This window comes from Erinaceus europaeus, chromosome 1 (assembly GCF_950295315.1).
Source record: "Erinaceus europaeus chromosome 1, mEriEur2.1, whole genome shotgun sequence".
Taxonomy (NCBI): domain Eukaryota; kingdom Metazoa; phylum Chordata; class Mammalia; order Eulipotyphla; family Erinaceidae; genus Erinaceus; species Erinaceus europaeus.
Genome location: NC_080162.1, coordinates 76,268,104 through 76,285,905, shown reverse-complemented (window position 1 = coordinate 76,285,905; position 17,802 = coordinate 76,268,104). Strand labels below are relative to the sequence as shown.

At 48.0% G+C, this 17,802-nt stretch overlaps 1 protein-coding gene across 1 annotated transcript; it reads right to left on the bottom strand.

The window, feature by feature from the left end:
* Positions 1-434: 434 nt before the first annotated feature.
* Positions 435-17,500, bottom strand: BPIFB1 (BPI fold containing family B member 1). The gene is made up of 15 exons (XM_007522707.2): positions 17,386-17,500; positions 16,622-16,757; positions 15,633-15,740; positions 14,488-14,637; positions 12,839-12,920; positions 10,675-10,738; positions 8,408-8,493; positions 7,362-7,541; positions 6,293-6,346; positions 5,674-5,832; positions 4,140-4,207; positions 3,918-3,963; positions 2,665-2,728; positions 1,446-1,522; positions 435-595 (listed from the first exon to the last, which is right to left on the bottom strand). Exons 1-15 carry the CDS (start codon positions 17,498-17,500, stop codon positions 566-568), a joined length of 1,419 nt encoding a protein of 472 aa, XP_007522769.1. The 3' UTR covers positions 435-565.
* Positions 17,501-17,802: the final 302 nt, after the last annotated feature.

The window sequence follows — 17,802 nt, the reverse complement described above, 5'->3', positions numbered from 1 at the left end:
AGAGGGGGAGAGAAAACCCAAGGGGAGGACACACTCCAGGGTCTACAACCAGAATGCAGGTGAGAGGAGGCCAGATTTCAAAGGCTGCCTCCAAGGTCACACAGTGTGTAAAGCCCTGGAACCGCCAGGACAGAAAAACTGTTCCCCAGCCTTCTACTCCCCCCCCCCCCCCCCCCTCAGAGGCTGTCCTCACATTGATGTCTGGAGGCCAGGATAAAACCAGATGATTCTAGGAAGAGACAACTACTTCTCATTCTGGATCAGAAGGCTGGCAAGACCTGAGTCTTGTCCATGTGTGGTCAATGTGGCTCAGGCTGGCTCAGATGACCAGGATGTGATCTGGCTGTGACCTGTCTGCCCATCCTCACCCCTGCCAGGGCCAGATGACTCCTGAGTGAGACAAATACACTCCAGCTGGAATAAGCCAAAGGCAGATTTTTTAATTTATTTTTTTATTGCAGGGAGGGACAATTTATAGGGCTGGCTCCTATACTTCTTCTGGGGCCCAGATTGCCCTGCTGGCCCAGCAAAGTCTTCCTGGGAAAGAAGAGGGTTTTCTAGGGTTCTAGGAGTCTGGGTAGATCACAAGGGCATCCTGGAATGAAAGGAGAAAAGAAAACTAGTTTTTACATTTTTTTTTCTAATCACACTTGTTGTAGCTTATGCTGGCTGACTCTCCACAAGGTGAACACAGATACTGGGGGTCATGACCCTTAACTTATTGGCACAAGATTCTTGGAGGGGGCAGAGGAGGAGGATCTATGTGAGCAGTGACACTGTTTGGCAGTCTAGGACATACCCAGGTGATGGATTTAGCTGAGAGGGTGGGGTAGACTGTTATCTCCCAGGCCAGCTGATTGTCAAAACTTCCCAAGAAATTTGATAAAATGCAGATTCCTGGCCATGTCCATTAAGTCCCAAGCAATGCTGACTTTTCTGAAGTCTAAGAACTTAATCTACTTGGTTACCCCAATATTTTATTATGAAATTTTTCAAACTCATAGCAAATGTGAAAGAATTTTTCACTGAACATTTAGTATTTACAGACCTGGAGCCTGCCTTTCATTTTTAGGAAAAACTCTCTAGACGTATATTTATTTTCTATTATATTTTAAAGTACATTATGCTATAAAACTCACACACATATAAAAAATAAAGAAAAGAAAAACAATATGCTACTAGTCCAAAAGAAGTGAATAGAGGAATTTTAGAAATAGATCTTCCGGGTGGGGGAAATAGCATAATGGTTATGCAAACAGACTCTCATGCCTGAGGCTCCAAAGTCCCAGGTTCAATCCCCCATACCACCATAAACCAGAGCTGAGCAGTGCTCTGGTATTTCTCTCTGTGTCTCTCTCTGTCTGTATCTCTCTCAAAAATAAAATAAAAAAAAAAAAAAAAAAGAAATAGATCTTCCCTGGGGCAGGCTGCCTACACAGACTCACCTTGGTCAGAGACCAGGACGCCGTTTCATACCCCAAGGCTTTCACCATTGACAACGGGATTCCAGTTCTTAATTTTCCTAAAATAATATATGTGATTATATATATGCCTGCAGGGCTGGAATAGGACTGGGTGGCCATGGCTAGGCTCCTCACAGTTCCCAGAGGGGAACTCAGGACCTGACACACCCCCTTGGAATGTCCACTGTCACTGTTCGCCTGTTCCCAGGCCACCCACCCACCCTGGCCTCTAATACTGACTTGGTGGATCCAAAAGCCACACCTTGCTTCCTATCACATTCCTCCTCAAAAATCACTGAGGAAGAGGTTGGGTGGTAGTGCACTTGGTTGAGTGCATACATTACCATGCACAAGGACCTGGACTCAAGCCCCTAAACCCCATCTGCAGGGGGGACACTTCACAAGCAGTGAAGCAGGTCTGCAGGTGTCTATCTCTATCATCCCTTCCCCTCTCACTTTCTCTCTGTCCTATCCAATAAAATAGAAAAAAAAAAAAAACACCAGAAGCAGTGGATTTGTCATGCCGGTACCAAGCCCCAATGATAACCCTAAAGGCAAAAAACCCTAAAAAACAAAAACCATCAAGGACTCCCATCAGCCATAGCACTAGTGTTCACATGTTGAGATTTCAAAGTAAATAATAATAATAAAAGTAAAGATGAGTTTGTCAAAATTGACCAGTGTTCTCTGTCTCCATAGCAGGTTTAAGTAGAGTGATTCTATTTTCTTAATACCAAACACAAACAACAGAGATAGCCTAACTGTGCCTGGCAGCACTTTCTCCCCTCCTGAAATAATACATGTGATTTCTCCCCTTCTTCACACCTCAGGGAGTCATTTCCTCACCTAACAGGCACAGCATGTTCAGGATGGCAAGGCAGGTTGGCCTGGGCCAGGTGGCCAGCAGGAAGGGGCTCAGGACTCACCCCAGCTCTGTCTGAGCCACACTGCATGTACTCTAGTGGGCTGTGTCCATTTACCACAGCCCTGTGAGGCTGGCGCTGCCTAGCCTATCTACCCATCTTTGTGCCCTAGACCCAGAGCAGGATCTGGCTGGGCAGTTGGAGAGCCCATTCCCACCTGGACACTTGGCTTGACTGGCAGGGAATGACTCCAGGCAGCCCTCAGGGAACATACAGGATGGAGATACACAGCCCACCAACCCACCCCCCAGAACCAGGGCATGGGATACTGGACGCACCATTCTCATTTGGCAGCAACACAGAGGCGAGGATCTCAGTGACGATGTCCTCCATCAGCTCTGGCTGTGAGAGGAAGGGCACCATCACCCTGGAGGAGAAGCTAACGTCCTCCCCACCAGCCCCGGGGATGGAGATGCTGGCACTTCAGCCCCTGCAGGTAGAGCCCAGGCTCCAGGAACTAGGCTGGGTGGGGTGGTACTGCTGGCTGGTCACGGGGCCCAGCAGAAGGCAGCTGGTGTGCATTAAAGGGGTGCCTCCTGCCCTCTCAGGGATTCCTGGGGGTCAGCAGAATTCTCAAGGGTGGCAGAAGTCACGATTTTCATGTGCAAACTTCTCTGATTATAAATATTGATCAGGGCTGGGGAGATAGTGCACAAGACTTGCATGGGGTCCCAGATTCAATTCCAGGCATCACAGATAGTGCTGAGTGGCACTTCAAGAAGAAGAATAAGAAGAAGGAGGACAAGGAGAAGGAGGAGGTGAAGGGGATGAGAAGAGGAGATAAATGAGAGGGAGAAAAAGAGGAGGAGGAGAAAGAAGAAATAAAAAATTGAAAAGATAAAGCAAAGACAAAAAACAAAACAAAACAACAACAGAAATGATCAACTTCCAACACAAATCTGGAAGACATAATTCAGTCAATCTGAAATTTCTAATTTAGAGTGACTCAGACAGGAAATGGAGAACTAGAGGGAAAGGGATGTCAAAGTCATGGAGGCGATTCTGTGAAGAAATGAGGGTGCAAAGAGAGGACACCTGTCTTCTGTTGTGGGGTTAGAGCTCTGCAGAAGGAAGATATGTGTTTATGTGGTCTCTGAGTGCATGCCTATTCTAGCTATGTCAGGTACACAGTAGTCACTCAGAAAAAGCCTAAACCAGGAGGTTGGACTTTTGTGGCTGATAACACAGAAACCCACCATGAGTGCGTGGGTGTCCCTGGGGACCTAGTTCAAAGTAAATCCTTGGCTACGTCTCCTTTTAAAATGGACCACCCGCACCTGAGTGCACATGTTACAATGCGCAAGGACCTGGGTTCGAGCACCCAGTCCCCACCTGCAGGAGGAGGGCTTCGCAAGTGGTGAAGCAGTGCTGCAGGTGTCTCTCTGTCTCTTATCCTCTCTATCCCTCCTTTCCCTCTTGATTTCTGACTGTCTCTATCCAATCAATAAATAAAGATAAAAATTTTTTTTTTTAAAAAAAAGGACCACCAGGGCTCTCCCTGTGCCTTCTCAGACCACCTGTTACTACTTACGTTGAACAGGCCAATGCCGGAATTCATCAGGTGAATCCGATCAGATCTGTAACAAAAGATGCCCATGAGAATGAGCCCTTGAAGTTTCATTCATCATTAATTAATTAATAAATTAATCAACTGTATGTTGTGCAACCTCTAAGGTTCTCTCTGTCTCTATACAAGCAAATAGAATATTTAAAAAAAAGAAACTTTTTTTATGATAATGATTTACACACTTACTTGATGTCATTGAAGTTGAGCATAAGTCGGTCACCTTCGGTATAAAACTGAGGCTCAGAGCTGGCTTCCTGTGACAAGAGAAGTCCAGGCCCTGTGTCTTTTAGTGGCTGTTGTGGGCTGTGTGAGAAGGCTCTGGGATCAAGCTGGCACAGTCTGAATCTCAGCTATTGGCTCTGTGACCTTGGGAAAGGACTTGCCCTGTCTGGGCCCCACCTCCCTCATCTGTTAAACAGAATGGCACCTACACACTTCCCACTGAGCAGATGACCACATGGAGTTGCGTTGGGGAGGGAAGGGATAGTGGTGAAGATGATAAGGAGAATGATAGCATCCAGTATGCATGGGCCAACACTGTGTGTCAGTCAGTGCTTTAGGATTTCATTTGTAACTTCTTTTGCTCATCAGAGCCTATGAAATGACTCGTTGCAGAGAAGAGGATTTCTAGGGACAAGACAGGCAGTTAGCTCCTGATAAATATTTATCTATTATTATTTATTACCACCAGGGTTATTGCTGGGGATCGGTGCTGGCACTATGGATCTACTGCTCCTGGCAACAGTTTCTTTTCCCATTTTATTCAATAAGTTTGAGAGAAATTCAGAGGTGAGGGGGTGGTTGGGAGGGAGAAAGACCCCTGTAGATCTGCATCACCACTTGTGAAGTGTTCTGCAGGTGGGAAGTGGGGCTTGAATCTGGTCTTTGTGTTAAGTGCTCTCAGTTGGGTGTGCCACTGCCAGGCCCTTGCACCTGGTAAGTCTTAACTATTATTATTATTATTGCCATCACTGGAGAGATCAGAAGCTAAGGCAAGATTCAAGTCTAGGTGTCAGAGGGACACATCAACTGGACCTGTGGGCAGGGGTGAGTGTGGGGATAAAGCGCTAGCCTCCAGCTCCAGGCCAATCATATTTGTCCTTCAGGTCTGGGCTTAGTGGCCCTTTCAGTCGTACATGCCATTGGCCATGGAGGGGCCATGTCACCGGGAGCGAGACTGGTCTGGGATGTCCAGTCCAAGCAGAGGGCCAGAATACCCTGCAGTCTAGAGAGGCAGGGCCCTGTGCACACCACAGCCAGAAGTGTGTGTGGTCAGCTGATGTACCTGCACCAGAGGCCTGCCATCAGTGTACCAGGATGAGCTTCTGCAACCAGCCAGGAGTGCTTCAGGTTCCTTTGCTAAATACAGATCCGCAGTACAACCCCCAGCTTCAGCTTTCCTTCTCAGTGTCCCCCACAGTGGCCTGGGGTTGGTGGCCCACTCAGATCCCCTTGACAGGGCAGAGACCTGCCCCTCAGCTGCAGCGTGCTGCTGTCAGAACTTTGAGGCTAGCCCCTTCTCTGGGGCATTGTTTTGGCAGGGGCTATCTGACAAAGAGGCATAAAGGGCCTGACTGACTAATAAGACCACAAACTCTTAACTTTTGGTTTAGAGTCCCCTCACCCTCCATCCCTACTGGGTGATGAGAGTGGTGGAAAAGTTTAGCAAAGCAAGAGGGTGCCCCAGAGCGGTGATGATGTCAGAGGCATCTGAACTCACGATGCCCAGGGTGAAGAAGGGGCGGTGGACTTCATTGTTGGCAAACACCTCCAGCACGATGGACTGAGCCACCTTGGCAACACCATCTTCCAAAGAAAACTCTGGGGTATCCAGAGTTAGGAGCTTCACGATCTGTGTATGTTCCAGCTGAGCGGCAGCCTGGAAGGACAGTGGGCTTGCTTGTGACCTCCCATGCACTGTCCCATGATACAAAAGCCCTGAGTGACTCTACCTGGCCTGGTTTCCATCAGCTTAGGCAAACTCCCTGCTCCTCTAAGCTCCTGCTGCTTTCCACACCTCAGACTGCCAGCTCTCTCCTCCCTCTGTCGGCAGCACCCTTTCCTCCTAGTCTCCTAGACCACAGCAGGTGCCCTCAACCTGCCTTCACAGACCCTAGAATCTGTTGTCACCACATTTGTGACTGAAATGTTAGCTGTGTAATTATTCAGTTCAGGCCACACTGTCCTGTGGACTGAAATCTGCACGAGGACAGGGACCTGGTTATAAAAGTCACCAGTGTGGGAAGGAAGGGCAGTGTTCTACACTTATCTGATTCCCAGAGGCCATTGGATAGGCCACAGCGAATGCCCATCAGGCTGCAGATGGCAAGTGGACCAACCTTCTCACTGATGGCCTTGAGGCTAGATTTCATCTTGCGGGCCAGCTCCGGAAGCTGAGGATGAGGGGACGCCAGAGTAGCTTAGGGGAGGGGAAGACACACACCCCAGCAGCCCCTCTGCTTGGATCCCCAGAACCCTGGAGAGGTTGGGGCTGGCATGATGGTGCCTGTCTTATGTCTGTCATTGGTGGAAAGCAGTCCTGTGACATCTGCTATAGGGTGTTAGGTCCCTGCTGGCTTGTACTTTTCCTGTGTGTTGGTGGTGGTTGTGGCTCTGTGGGCTACCCTGCAGCCAGAGGACAAAAGTCAGTGAGCCAGCTCTTACCACCACATGAATGCAGAGGTCTCAGCTCTTTACCTCAAATTCCTGCCTTTAACAGCTTGATTATCTGTTAGAAGTTCTGAATCCTTTTAACACTCTATCAAGCATTCTTTCTGTTCCAGGCCAGCCTCAGCTTTACCCAGAAGGTGACATGTTCTTGTTGACAGAGGCTGTTGCTGCCTGCTGTGACTGTGCTGATAAGAATTCAGGGCTTTGTTGGCATCTAGGTCCCGACTGATTAGTCATGTCTGTCAAGGGCCTTGTGGTGGAGACAGCAGCTGCACAATGGCCTCTCTTGGACCACTCAGCATCTAAGATGCTTTTTAGGGTCAGAGAAATAGCTTACTGGATAGTATACATGGGAGGTGCCATAACATTGGGGCAAGCTCTGATCTCTCTCTCTCTCTCATTAACTGAATGAAAAAGTGACATGAGCAATGAAATCACACATATATAAGGTCCTGGCTCTGAAGAAAAATAAAGTACCTTTTAGCTCAACATGGCTAATATTTGGAAGAGGAAGTAGTTTTGTCAGAATTGAGGGGCAAAAGTAGAAGTGGGGCATGCTGTCATGGGGACTTCATTTTCTTTATAGTAATATGTCAAAGGAGTGAGCTTTCCATCAGTGGATGGACGTACATGGAGCCTGAGAGGGGATTCATACTACAGGACCTAGATGCTCCTAGCTCCCTGTGCTCCCTGGTGAGCTTGAGGATTGGTTCCAACCTTGTCCCCTGCTGGGCTTACCACATAGTCCAGCAGAACCATGAGCTCTTCTGGAGGGAGCACGGCAGCCACAGCAGCATCCAGCACATCTTGCCGCACAGTGAGGCTGAAGGGGGCACTGTTCAGGCTGGGCACTGTCAGCGGAGCTGCAGACTCATTGAACTGCTTGGTCACCTTTCCCTGGACATCCAGCAACTTGACCTAAGGAGTCATAGTGGGGAGACCAGGTTGGAAACTGTGACTCTGAAATACCCAATGCCAGTTTGGAAGGCTGCTGGGTGTTTCCCTTCTGCATTTGCTGCTGGAAAGTGTGTCCCGGCATTGAGCACCACTCTGCAGGCAGCGTGTTGTCTCAGTGATCCCGCAACATCTATCTAGCCTGTGTGTCTCAGATAATCTCTGATTTTCTTTTGTAATCTTGGATGCATTATTTGGTGTGTACTTTTCAACTTTTCAGATAACCTCCAAACCCTTTGGATAAAGGGAAAATGAGAACTGCAATAGGGTGGGTAAACATGTATAATCCTTCAGCTTTCTGAGGAGCCCGTGAACACTGGCCTGGGAACCACGGTGTTGGGGTGCCCTGGCCCCTCACTCATCCAGTTCCCATGTGAGTGTGCAGCTCCACATTTTACAGAGAGCAGTCACCACACTCTCCCTGCCTGTCTGGGCCTGCCAGGTCTCCTTTCATTTATCTAAGAGGAAAATGAGGCTAGAGAGGTGAAGAAACCTGCCCACAGTCATATAGCCAGGGAGTTGTGGAGCTGGCAGAGAAATGCAGGTCTGTATGACTCTCAATGATGGGGCTTATTTGAGAGAAAGGCCAAGAGCCACAGGACAGACTCTGGGGTCTGTGTCCTTGCAGCTAGCTCTTGGGTCCTACCTGCTGTTCTCTCAGTGACAAAGGTTTGCACGGGACATGTCCAGACTGTTTTTCTAAATCGGTCTGTGTGTCTTTACCATGCCTTGTGCTTTCTCCCCTAGACTGACTGAGGTGCCTGCCCCCAGGAGGCAGGGATCAAAGGAGGCAGGGAGTCTCTTCTTTGCCTTGGTGTGGGCACACTCACCCCCAAGTTGAGCTGGATGCCAGTTTTCTTGATGACAGGATACAGAAGGTGGAACTCCAGGCGATCAGAGTTGAGGAAGATGGGTGCTGTCCAGGGGCAAAGAGAGAAGATTTTGTGAGGGGGTAGGGCATTCTTGGGTGCATAGTATGGGGGGGTTGGTTTTGCCTGAAGCTGCACTATTGCCAGGGTGAGGCCAGGGTGGTGACAGTGATGAGAAAGGGCAGCCACTGGGGCAGCAAGAAGTACCAGGTGTGCTGTGTTAGACTTTTACATTCACACACGGGCTCCTGTAGTCCTCAGAATCACCTGGGCATGTGGGGCCTCATTGTGTACCCCCATTTTATAAGTAGGGAGACTGAGACTTAGGAAAGTGAAATGTTGGGTAGGGGAGACAGCATAATGGTTATGCAAAAATTTTTATGTCTGAGGTTGTGAAGTTACAGGTTCAATACCCAGCGCCACCATAAGCCAGAGCTGAACTGCTTTGATTAAAAAAAAGAAGTGTATTGAACTGAAGTAAAGGACTCTGGGGTGGAGGGGAGTGTTCAAGTCCTGGAACATGATGGCAGAGGAGGACCAAGGCTGGTGTGTGTGTGTGTGTGTGTGTGTATGGGGGGTTTACATTGTTATGTGGAAAACTGAGAAATGTTACACAGGTACAAACTACTGTACTTTACTGGTGTCTATAAACCATTAATCCCCCAGTAAAGAAAAAAATGAGATGACTTATTCAAGGTCATTCTCTGAGAGGATTTGAATCCAATAGTTCTTAGAGAAAAATTCTATATCTGGAGTAAAAGCAAACTGACTAACTCCCCATGTCCCCCCACCAAACCTGTTGTGTTCCCCCTTCTGATGGGGTCTGGTTCTGCCCACTAGCTCACTCTTCTTTTGGTCTCCTGGGGGCAATGACTCGCATCTGACCAGGGAGGAGAGGAATAGTGACAGGGGTACAGAGCCAGGTGGGTAATGGTCACTGACAGGTTGTTGCCAGGAGAGAAGAGACCTCCTGCTTGCATGCATGGGCGCATGTGCATACAGACACACACACACACAGACACACACACACAGACACACACACACACACACACAGACACACACAGACACACACACATGCACACACACAGACACACACATGCACACACACACATGCATACACAGACACACACACACACACACACACGCACACAAGCAAATGAACCAGACAGTTGGGTTCAAGCCCCAGTATGATTGGCTACTCTCTTTCTACTCCTGAACCTCAGTTTCTTCAACTTAAAATGAGAGCATACATGTTATACCTGCTTCAGAGGCTGTACAGGATTGATCCCAAGGGCTAGGTCTACAATAGTTGCTCTATGCCTCCTGGGCCAGTAGATTCACTTTTTCATTCTACTTATCTCTGGCCACTCTTTTGAACATGCCTCTTTAGGTCCTGAAATATGTATGGTAGAATTTTCTTCTTTCCACCAATCTCCATGCTGTGTGATTTGAGAGTTCAAGATCCTTTTCTAGGATGTGTGGGCGATCTGGCTGTGACATCTGTCACCCCGTTAATCGCCAGGGTTGATTCGGCTGATCTGGCTGGCTAGGCGGGTGTCCCCTTCCTCCCTCATTGCTCCATATGTGTCCCTCCTGAAGCTGTGCACTTGGTCGAAGAGGATGGCCTTCCCAGAATAGAGATAGACCGGTCTTTGGTCAAGGGTATATGTGTAGCTGCGCTCCTCGGCTAGAACCTCCAAACAAGCTCTCAAGGTCCTAATCTAAGGAGTTTGGGTAGACCTGTCTCTCCCTTTGTTTCCTCTTTAACATCCCACACTGTCTTTCTGGTGGGGTAGTGGTAAGGACTGGTACTAATAGGCCATAGTCAAGACTATACCATCCATTTATCCTCAATCCATCCAAAAAGACATTTTTAATCTCTTTGTGCCAGGCAAAGCACCTACTATGTGTCAACTTTATCCCTGATAACAACACTGTGAGAAGACTGAGGCAAAGGAAGTGGAGTTGGCTTTCACAAAACTATGGAGCAAATCAGTTCCAGGACTGGAATTTTAATTTGAACACCATACGCTGTTCCACAGAATTCCCCACACTTAGGTTCTCATGAGGTCAGTGAGATTAATTCATCTGCTCTTGTTAGTTAGGATCAGCTTATGTCTGTCCCACTGACTGCTGGCCCATGGGGCAACTCCGGTCTGGCTGGGGAGGCCTGCTTTGGGCAGAACCAGGCAGTACAAGAACAGCATGGGAGAGAGCAGTACACCTACCCTGTGCCAGGTCAAGGAACTCATTGCTCATGTCCTTAAAGGCTTCCTTGATCACAGGACACAGCTGAAGGAGCAGAAATGGAGAACTGTTGTCAGCAAAGACAGGACACAGCCCTGCAGTGATTAAAACCCCACCTACCAGTCCTGAGTTCTGCTGCTGAGCCCGCAGACAGAGAGGCTTTCTGCTGTGGGACTGAGGACTTTTTAGCTAAGGTGTTCACACCGCAATAATCACTAGAACCACTGCTGCCTCCAGATCAGCACAGTCCCAGTGTTGCCTGGGTGTTTGTGCTGTTTTTATTGCCCTGCTATGGTGGGCCCTCTGCCTGAGTCTGGGCCATGGTTGGCCTGCCCACTGGCCTCACTGTCAGATGTCTGGGCTTGCCCACAAGAACTCAAATTTTCCACAAAACGGAAAGAAAATGCATTCCTTCTTTCAACTTATTCAACTTATTCATTCAATGTGTGACTACAAAGCCTCTAGAAGAAAGCCCAACAAAACAGACCCAATCAGATCTGTGAACAATCTTTCTGAGCCCTTTGTGAGGTTCTATTAAGGTGTGATTCTGGTTCCTAGCAGATATTTGGAAAATTATCTAGACATTTTAGTTTTCACAACTTGGAGGTGTGTGTGTGTGTGTGTGTGTGTGTGTGTGTGTGTGTGTGTGATTGGAGTCTAGTGGCTAGCGGTCAAGAAGCTACTAAATACCCTATAATACACAAGACAGTCCCCCCTCCAATTATATGGCCCAAATGCCAATAGTAAGATCGTGGCCTCACCTTTTCTGCTTGAGGAAGAAATTAAACATATGACTCATTTGCCCTTGTGGCTCAAAGTGGGGTACTAGTTAAAATATGATTCTATGGAGACTGAGAAATAGCTCAAATGATAGAGTGCATACTTTAACATATTCAAGCACCTGGTTTCCAGCCCCCCCCCCCCAAGAACAACATGGGCACAGCATGCTTAGGGGGAGCTTCACAAGTGGTAGAGTAGTGCTGTGGTGTCTCTCTCTTTTTATCTTTGTCTCTTGTCTCTCTACTTCTCTTTCTCACTGAGATTGAAAAGGAAAAAGAATCATGTAGGTACAAAGCCCCGGGGAAGCCTCAGTGGATAGATTATCCTCTCTCTCTCTCTCTCTCTGTCTTTCTCTGTTGGAGACTGGGAAAACAAATCCCAGTTGTCACTGCTTAGGGTCACCTTAACTTCATGGGTTCTTCAGGGGTTAGTGACTGGAGCCACCAGCAACAAATACATGTATTTGACTCATGTTCATGTGCTGGTACTCATGTTCATTGATGCAACAAAACACATCTAACGGAACTTGATGTGTGACATATCCCAGAGGAACACAACCAGGTGTTGAAAAGCCAGCTCATTTCTGTGAAGGTCAAATGTTAATTTTCTGGAATTTTTGAGTGGGAATCTAAATCCAGACATTCATAAAATTACATGAAATAATCTTCCCAGACAATAACTTGGGTCCACCTGTATATCAGAGGTCAGGCTTAGGAAAAAACTAGTATAGTTATGGGCCCTACTAAAATAGGCCTACTAGCTAGCTCCAAAATGGAGAACCCCAAATCTTCATCTGCAATATTACAGCCTTTAGGTTCATGATTAGTCAACAATTTGTTTGGCTTTATATGTTAACTATTCTTTCAGTCACCAGGTTCCAGATGCTACCATGATGCCAACTGGACTTCCCTGGGCAGACGACCCCATCAATGTGTCCTGAAGCCCCTCTTCCCCAGAGTCCTTCCCCACTAGGGAAAGAGAGAGACAGGCTGGGAGTATGGATCAACCTGCCAATGCCTAAGTTCAACTGAAGAACTGCTTCAATGTTTTTGAAGTGCCCCTCCTCACAGATGGGGACCAGGAGCTTGAACCTGGGTCTTTGTGCATGCTAACATGTATGCTCAACCATGTATGTGCACAACTGCCTAACCTCCAGAATCAGCTGTAACGATTGATCAGACTATCAAAGTCATCCTGATTGACTTTTGTTAGCTCCATTTTGCCAAAGATCTATTGGGGAAAGAGTTACAGAACCCAAAGGCTTCTCACTCAAGGAGACACAGGCCACTGATCTGGCTCCCCCTTCTATCCCAGTCCAGATAGGGAAGCAGTCTTTGCAAGATGGAGAGCCTTGATTCCACTCACCTGGCTTTTTACCAGTTTGGGCAGGGCTGGTATTAGGAGGTCCATGACCTTGTCAGCTAATGTGTTGACCAAGAAGGAGATCCTTCCAAGGATAAGAAGAGAGGTCAGGAAGTGCCATGATGGTCATCCCCACCCCATTTCACAGGAGAAACTAAACCCAGGGAGAAAGGAACACAGTCAAGATCATATGGTTTGTTAGACTCAGGGCTGTGTATTGATACTGAGCTACATGGAGACAGTGGCTGAGAGCTCTCAGGGAGCAGAGGCTGAGAGGTGTCCATAAAAATTTGTGTTGGGCCACAATCTATTCCTGTTTCCAGCCATGACATCATCTCCCCAGAGAATAACTTGGGTCCACCTACATACCAAATTTCAGGCTCAGGAAAAAAAAAACTAGTATAGTCATGGGCCCTTTGGAGTATAATTAAAATAGGCCTACTAGCTGTCTCCAAAACAGAGACCCCCAAATCTTCATCTGCAATATTATAGTCTTTAGGTTCATGATTAGTCAACAATTTGTTTGGCTTTATATGTTAACTATTCTTTCAGCCACCAGGTTCCAGATGCTACCATGATGCCAACCAGACTTTCCTGGACAGACAACCCCACCAATGTGTCTTGGAGACCCACTTCCCCAGAGTCCTTTCCCACTAGGGAAAGAGAGTGACAGGCTGGGAGTATGGATCAACCTGCCAACGCCCATGTTCACTGGGGAAGCAATTACAGAATCCAGACCTTCCACCTTTTGCACCCCATAATGATCCTGGGTCCATACTACCAGAGGGATAAGGAATAGGAAAGCTAAAGCGCAAGGACCAGCATGAGGATCCCAGTTTGAGGCCCAGCTCCCCACCTGCAGGGGAGTCGCTTCACAAGTGGTGAAGCAGGTCTGCAGGTGTCTATCTTTCTCTCCCCTCTTTGTCTTCCCCTCCTTTCTCCACTTCTCTCTGTCCTATCCAACAATGATGACATCAATAACAACAATATTAACTACATCAATAAAACAAGGACAACAAAAGGGAATAAATAAATATAAATATAAATATAAACATAAACATAAATATATATATATATATAATAGGAAGCTATCAGGGGATGGGATGGGATAAGGATTTCTGGTGATGGGAATTGTGTGGTTGTACCCTTCTTATGATATGGTTTTTGTCAGTGTTTCCTTTTTATAAATAAAAATGAAAATAATAATAATAAAAAGAAATTTGTGTTGGACATCAGGAAGATGCCAGTTAGAATTTCTTCCCATTCTCCTGTGTAGGAGAAGTGGAGGGAAGCACCTTATGGCTGTTACCTGGCACTGTGTCCTCAAAGGTGAGGTCAGGGAGGTGCTTTGGCCAGTATTATCTTGACAGTAAAGAAAGGGAATGCATTTGCTTGACTGCAAAGTGTGCCTTTCCCTTTGGCCCCACCCAAACCTGCCTGGGATGGAATTCTGCTCCACTGCCTAGTGTGAGGCTGAAATCAGTCCATTACTGCTTTTGCCTGTGGTTCCTGAACTCTCTTTGGCACCAGAGTGGGATCTAGAAGTTGTCAGTCCCATTCCTTCTCTGAGCCTCAGGGTGTGACTTGGGACAAGCCACTAGCTGGCTTCCTGCAGGCATGGTGGGTTCCCAGGAGGAACTGGGCATGCTTACTTGTGCAACAGGCTGATGCGCAGGCTACCTTGGCTGTTGGTGCAGTCGGCAAGGACCAGGTGGGCCTGTCCACTTCTGCTGGCCGCTACTCGGATGACAGCTTGCACCTCTGACTCCATGTGCATCTCCACGATGCTCTTGACCAGGGGCCTGTGAGAGGAAGTGTCCGATGCTGTGGGTGTCTCCCAGGCCCAGGCTAGACCACATCTACTGTCTGTGTCCATATCTGCTCCTCTTATCTTATCTCCTTACTGGATTCTCATGTCTTCCAACATTTCCCTCAGTGTGTGTCCTATATGGCTTCTGAATTCCCCTCTTGATTTAAATTCTCTGTGTATGCCAATAGCTCCCCAAAGTATACCTAACTCTTTACTCAGATGTTTAACAATCTTCTCAGACGTCATACACGCAAAACCAAATTCCACAACCTCTCCCCAAACACTCTTCTCATAATCTTTCTGTAAGTTTTTGGTCACTGCTTTCTGTCAGCCTCGGCTCCTCAATCTTTCTCTGCTTCTCCCCTGTTAGGAATTCACTAGAAGGCTTTGTTGTTTCTGGCTACCTCTAAGACATATCCAGAATCTGGACACTTCTCAGCACCTTTCTGCACCCACAGCCTGACCCAACTTTTATTGCTTCTTCCTAATTCATCATAGTTACCCGCAAAGACCTCCTTTCCTCTAGTCTTGCCCCCATGTACAACAGTCATGCAAGGAGCCTTTATTATTTATTTATTTACTAGACCAGAGCACTGCTCAGCTCAGGCTTATGGCAGTGTCAGGGACTGAACCTGGGACTTTGGAGCCTTAGATGTGAAAGCCTCTTTTCATACTCATTATGCTATTTTCCCCACCCTGGATCCTTTAAATATTAAATCACTTCATGTCTTTCCTCTGCTGACCCTTCCTACCCTCCTCACCACCTCCATCTTATTTGGTCTCTAAGTTCTCTCCTTGACTCAAATGGCCTGTGGACTCTGTCCCAGCTGCCTGTTTCTTCCTTTTCTCCTGTCATCCTCAGGACAAGGCAGGTGCACTCTTATCTCAGAACCATGTGTCTTCTCTCCCCTCTGATGGTAAGTCTCATTTTCAGAGGTCTCCCCGTGAGAAGGAGAGATAGCAGTGTCAGGCCAAGGGGACACTCACGTATTAAATCCGGCTACCATGTCCAGGGGGATCTTGACCATTAACTCCTGGCCATCTGTGGAGGGCTGCACTTGCAGCTGGAGGATGTTAGCTGAGGTGACTTTCAGCCTGGGTGGGGACACAGAGAGATGGGGTTTATGCCTCACAGTCAGTCCAACCCTGTTCCCAATTCTCTATTTATTAGGCCCTCATCTTTAGCCAGCAACTGGACCCAAGCTGTCCACTGACTCTTCCCAGCAGGGCTCTGTCCATCTTCTGCCACCCTGTGCACAACACTTCCACAGCTGTTTCTCTCTTAGCAGATTAGCCTCAGCTCTCCAGGTGGGCTATAAGCCCCTTTGTGACCTGACTCTAATGGCATCTCACTTCTCTCTTGGTCCCAAGCACCAGCTGTTCTGACTCTCTTGCTCTGGGCCTTTGGCCGGGCTGGTATTTCTGATCGGAATGCCTCTCCTTGCCTCTGGATAAGCACAAAGTCATTGGCTTTTTTCTTTTGCCATTACAGTTATTGCTGGGCCTCGGTGCCTGAACTATGAATCCACTGCTCTTGGCAGCCATTTTTCTTTCTTTTTCTTCTTTTTCCTTTCTTTTCTTTTTTTTTATTAGATAGGACAGAGAGAACTGAAAGGGGAGGAGGAGAGAAACAGACACTGGAAGACCTGCTCCATTGCTCATGAAGCTTCCCCCCTGCAGTGGTGAACAGGGTATAGAACCCAGGTCCTTGTGCATAGTAATATGTGTGCTCAACTGGGTGTGCTGCCTGGTTCCCTCATTGGCTCATTTATTGCCTCCTTTTACTCTTCCAGCCCAGCTGACCTTCCTGGGAGTCACCTCTCTTAGGTTCCTTATGGCCATTTCTTGCTTGTCTGAAAGATTCTGAGGAAGGGACTCTGATCTGCAATTAGGGTCAGGGCAGAGCTAGCATTACAGTGCATTCTGGGTAGGAGCCTGAGCATGATCACTTCCCAGCTTGGTTCTGCTCCACTTACCAGACTATGTAACTCAGGATGGAGCTAATCAGGGAGCTGAGCATGCCCTTAGCTGGCTCCTCCTTCATGGCACTGAGCAGAGGCAGCTCCTTGAGAATGCGGATGGCGTCATGCTCCTTCAGCTCCTGTTCTAGTTCTGAGGAAGAATCGAGGATCAAGGTGCAGCAGAAAGGACAGGGGCACAGCTGGGCAGGGGCTCCCGGCTGAAGAGGAGTCAGTCAGGTCCCCTGGGGCTTGGGAACTGGAGAGGATGTGGGTGGCTGTGTTCTGACCATCTCTGCTGTATGACCAGGCCCTTGGGGACAATGGCCTGGATGGACCATTTTCACATAAGGCCTGAGGATGAGGCATACCCCCAATGTTTTCTCACCTCTGTTGTAACATTGGTCAGGGTGTTGGGCACAATACCTTCAGGACACAGAGCTAGAGAGGAAGCTATGTCCAGAGCCCAGGCCTTCAGACTTCCAGCTGAGGCCCTTTGAGTTGGATTTCACTCAGAGCAGGTGCTCTGGGGGTGGGCCTCCAGGAAGAGCAGAAGGCCAGGCAGTGGGATAATCACATGTGACAGCCACATGCTTTTCTGCAGGCCATGGAGCCTAGAGTTGTGAGTCAATAGAAGCATGGACAACCCCAACTTTTAAGTCCATGCACCCAGTCCATCTGAGGCTTGGGGTTCCAGCTATGCCTTGCACACTCCTTGGTGACAGGGTGCTTCCTCCTGCCCCCTTGCCTTAGGTGGTGGGGTGCTGACAGAGGAGACTTACTTTCTTTGATGACTTTGGGGCTGAGGCTGAGAATGGCAGGAGGGCTGAGTGTGGCTCCCACCAAGGTGGCAGCCAGCAAGGCACAGAGGAGGGGGACCGTCCAAGATTTGACCATCTTCCTGGGGGCAGTGAGAAGCAGGTGGTGAGAGTTAGAACCTGGGTGACTTTGGTGGGGGAGTCCAGGAGGCTCTTTGCAGGAAAGTGGCTGAGAGACACAGTGGGCTTGAATTAAATGTTGGCCAGGTTTTGGCTTCTGCTGCTGGTGCTGTCTATCCTTAAACAATGAACTTAACATTCTTGTGCCTCAGTTTCTCATATGGTCAGTGAGTATCATAACCACTGCTTCACAGACTGATGAGATTGAGTGAGTTAATATCTGAAAAACATTTAACCCTCTTGAGCTCACCCTTAGAGGGT

Bases quoted from the DNA above. Each gene is read 5' to 3' on its own strand.
- BPIFB1 (XM_007522707.2), bottom strand. From the start codon at position 17,500: ATGGTCAAATCTTGGACGGTCCCCCTCCTCTGTGCCTTGCTGGCTGCC. The intron at 10,739-12,838 runs GTGAGTGGAATC...CTGCTCCTTCAG, and splicing joins CCAAACTGGTAAAAAGCCAG to CTGTGTCCTGTGATCAAGGA. The intron at 6,347-7,361 runs GTAAGCCCAGCA...CCTCATCCTCAG, and splicing joins TGGTTCTGCTGGACTATGTG to CTTCCGGAGCTGGCCCGCAA.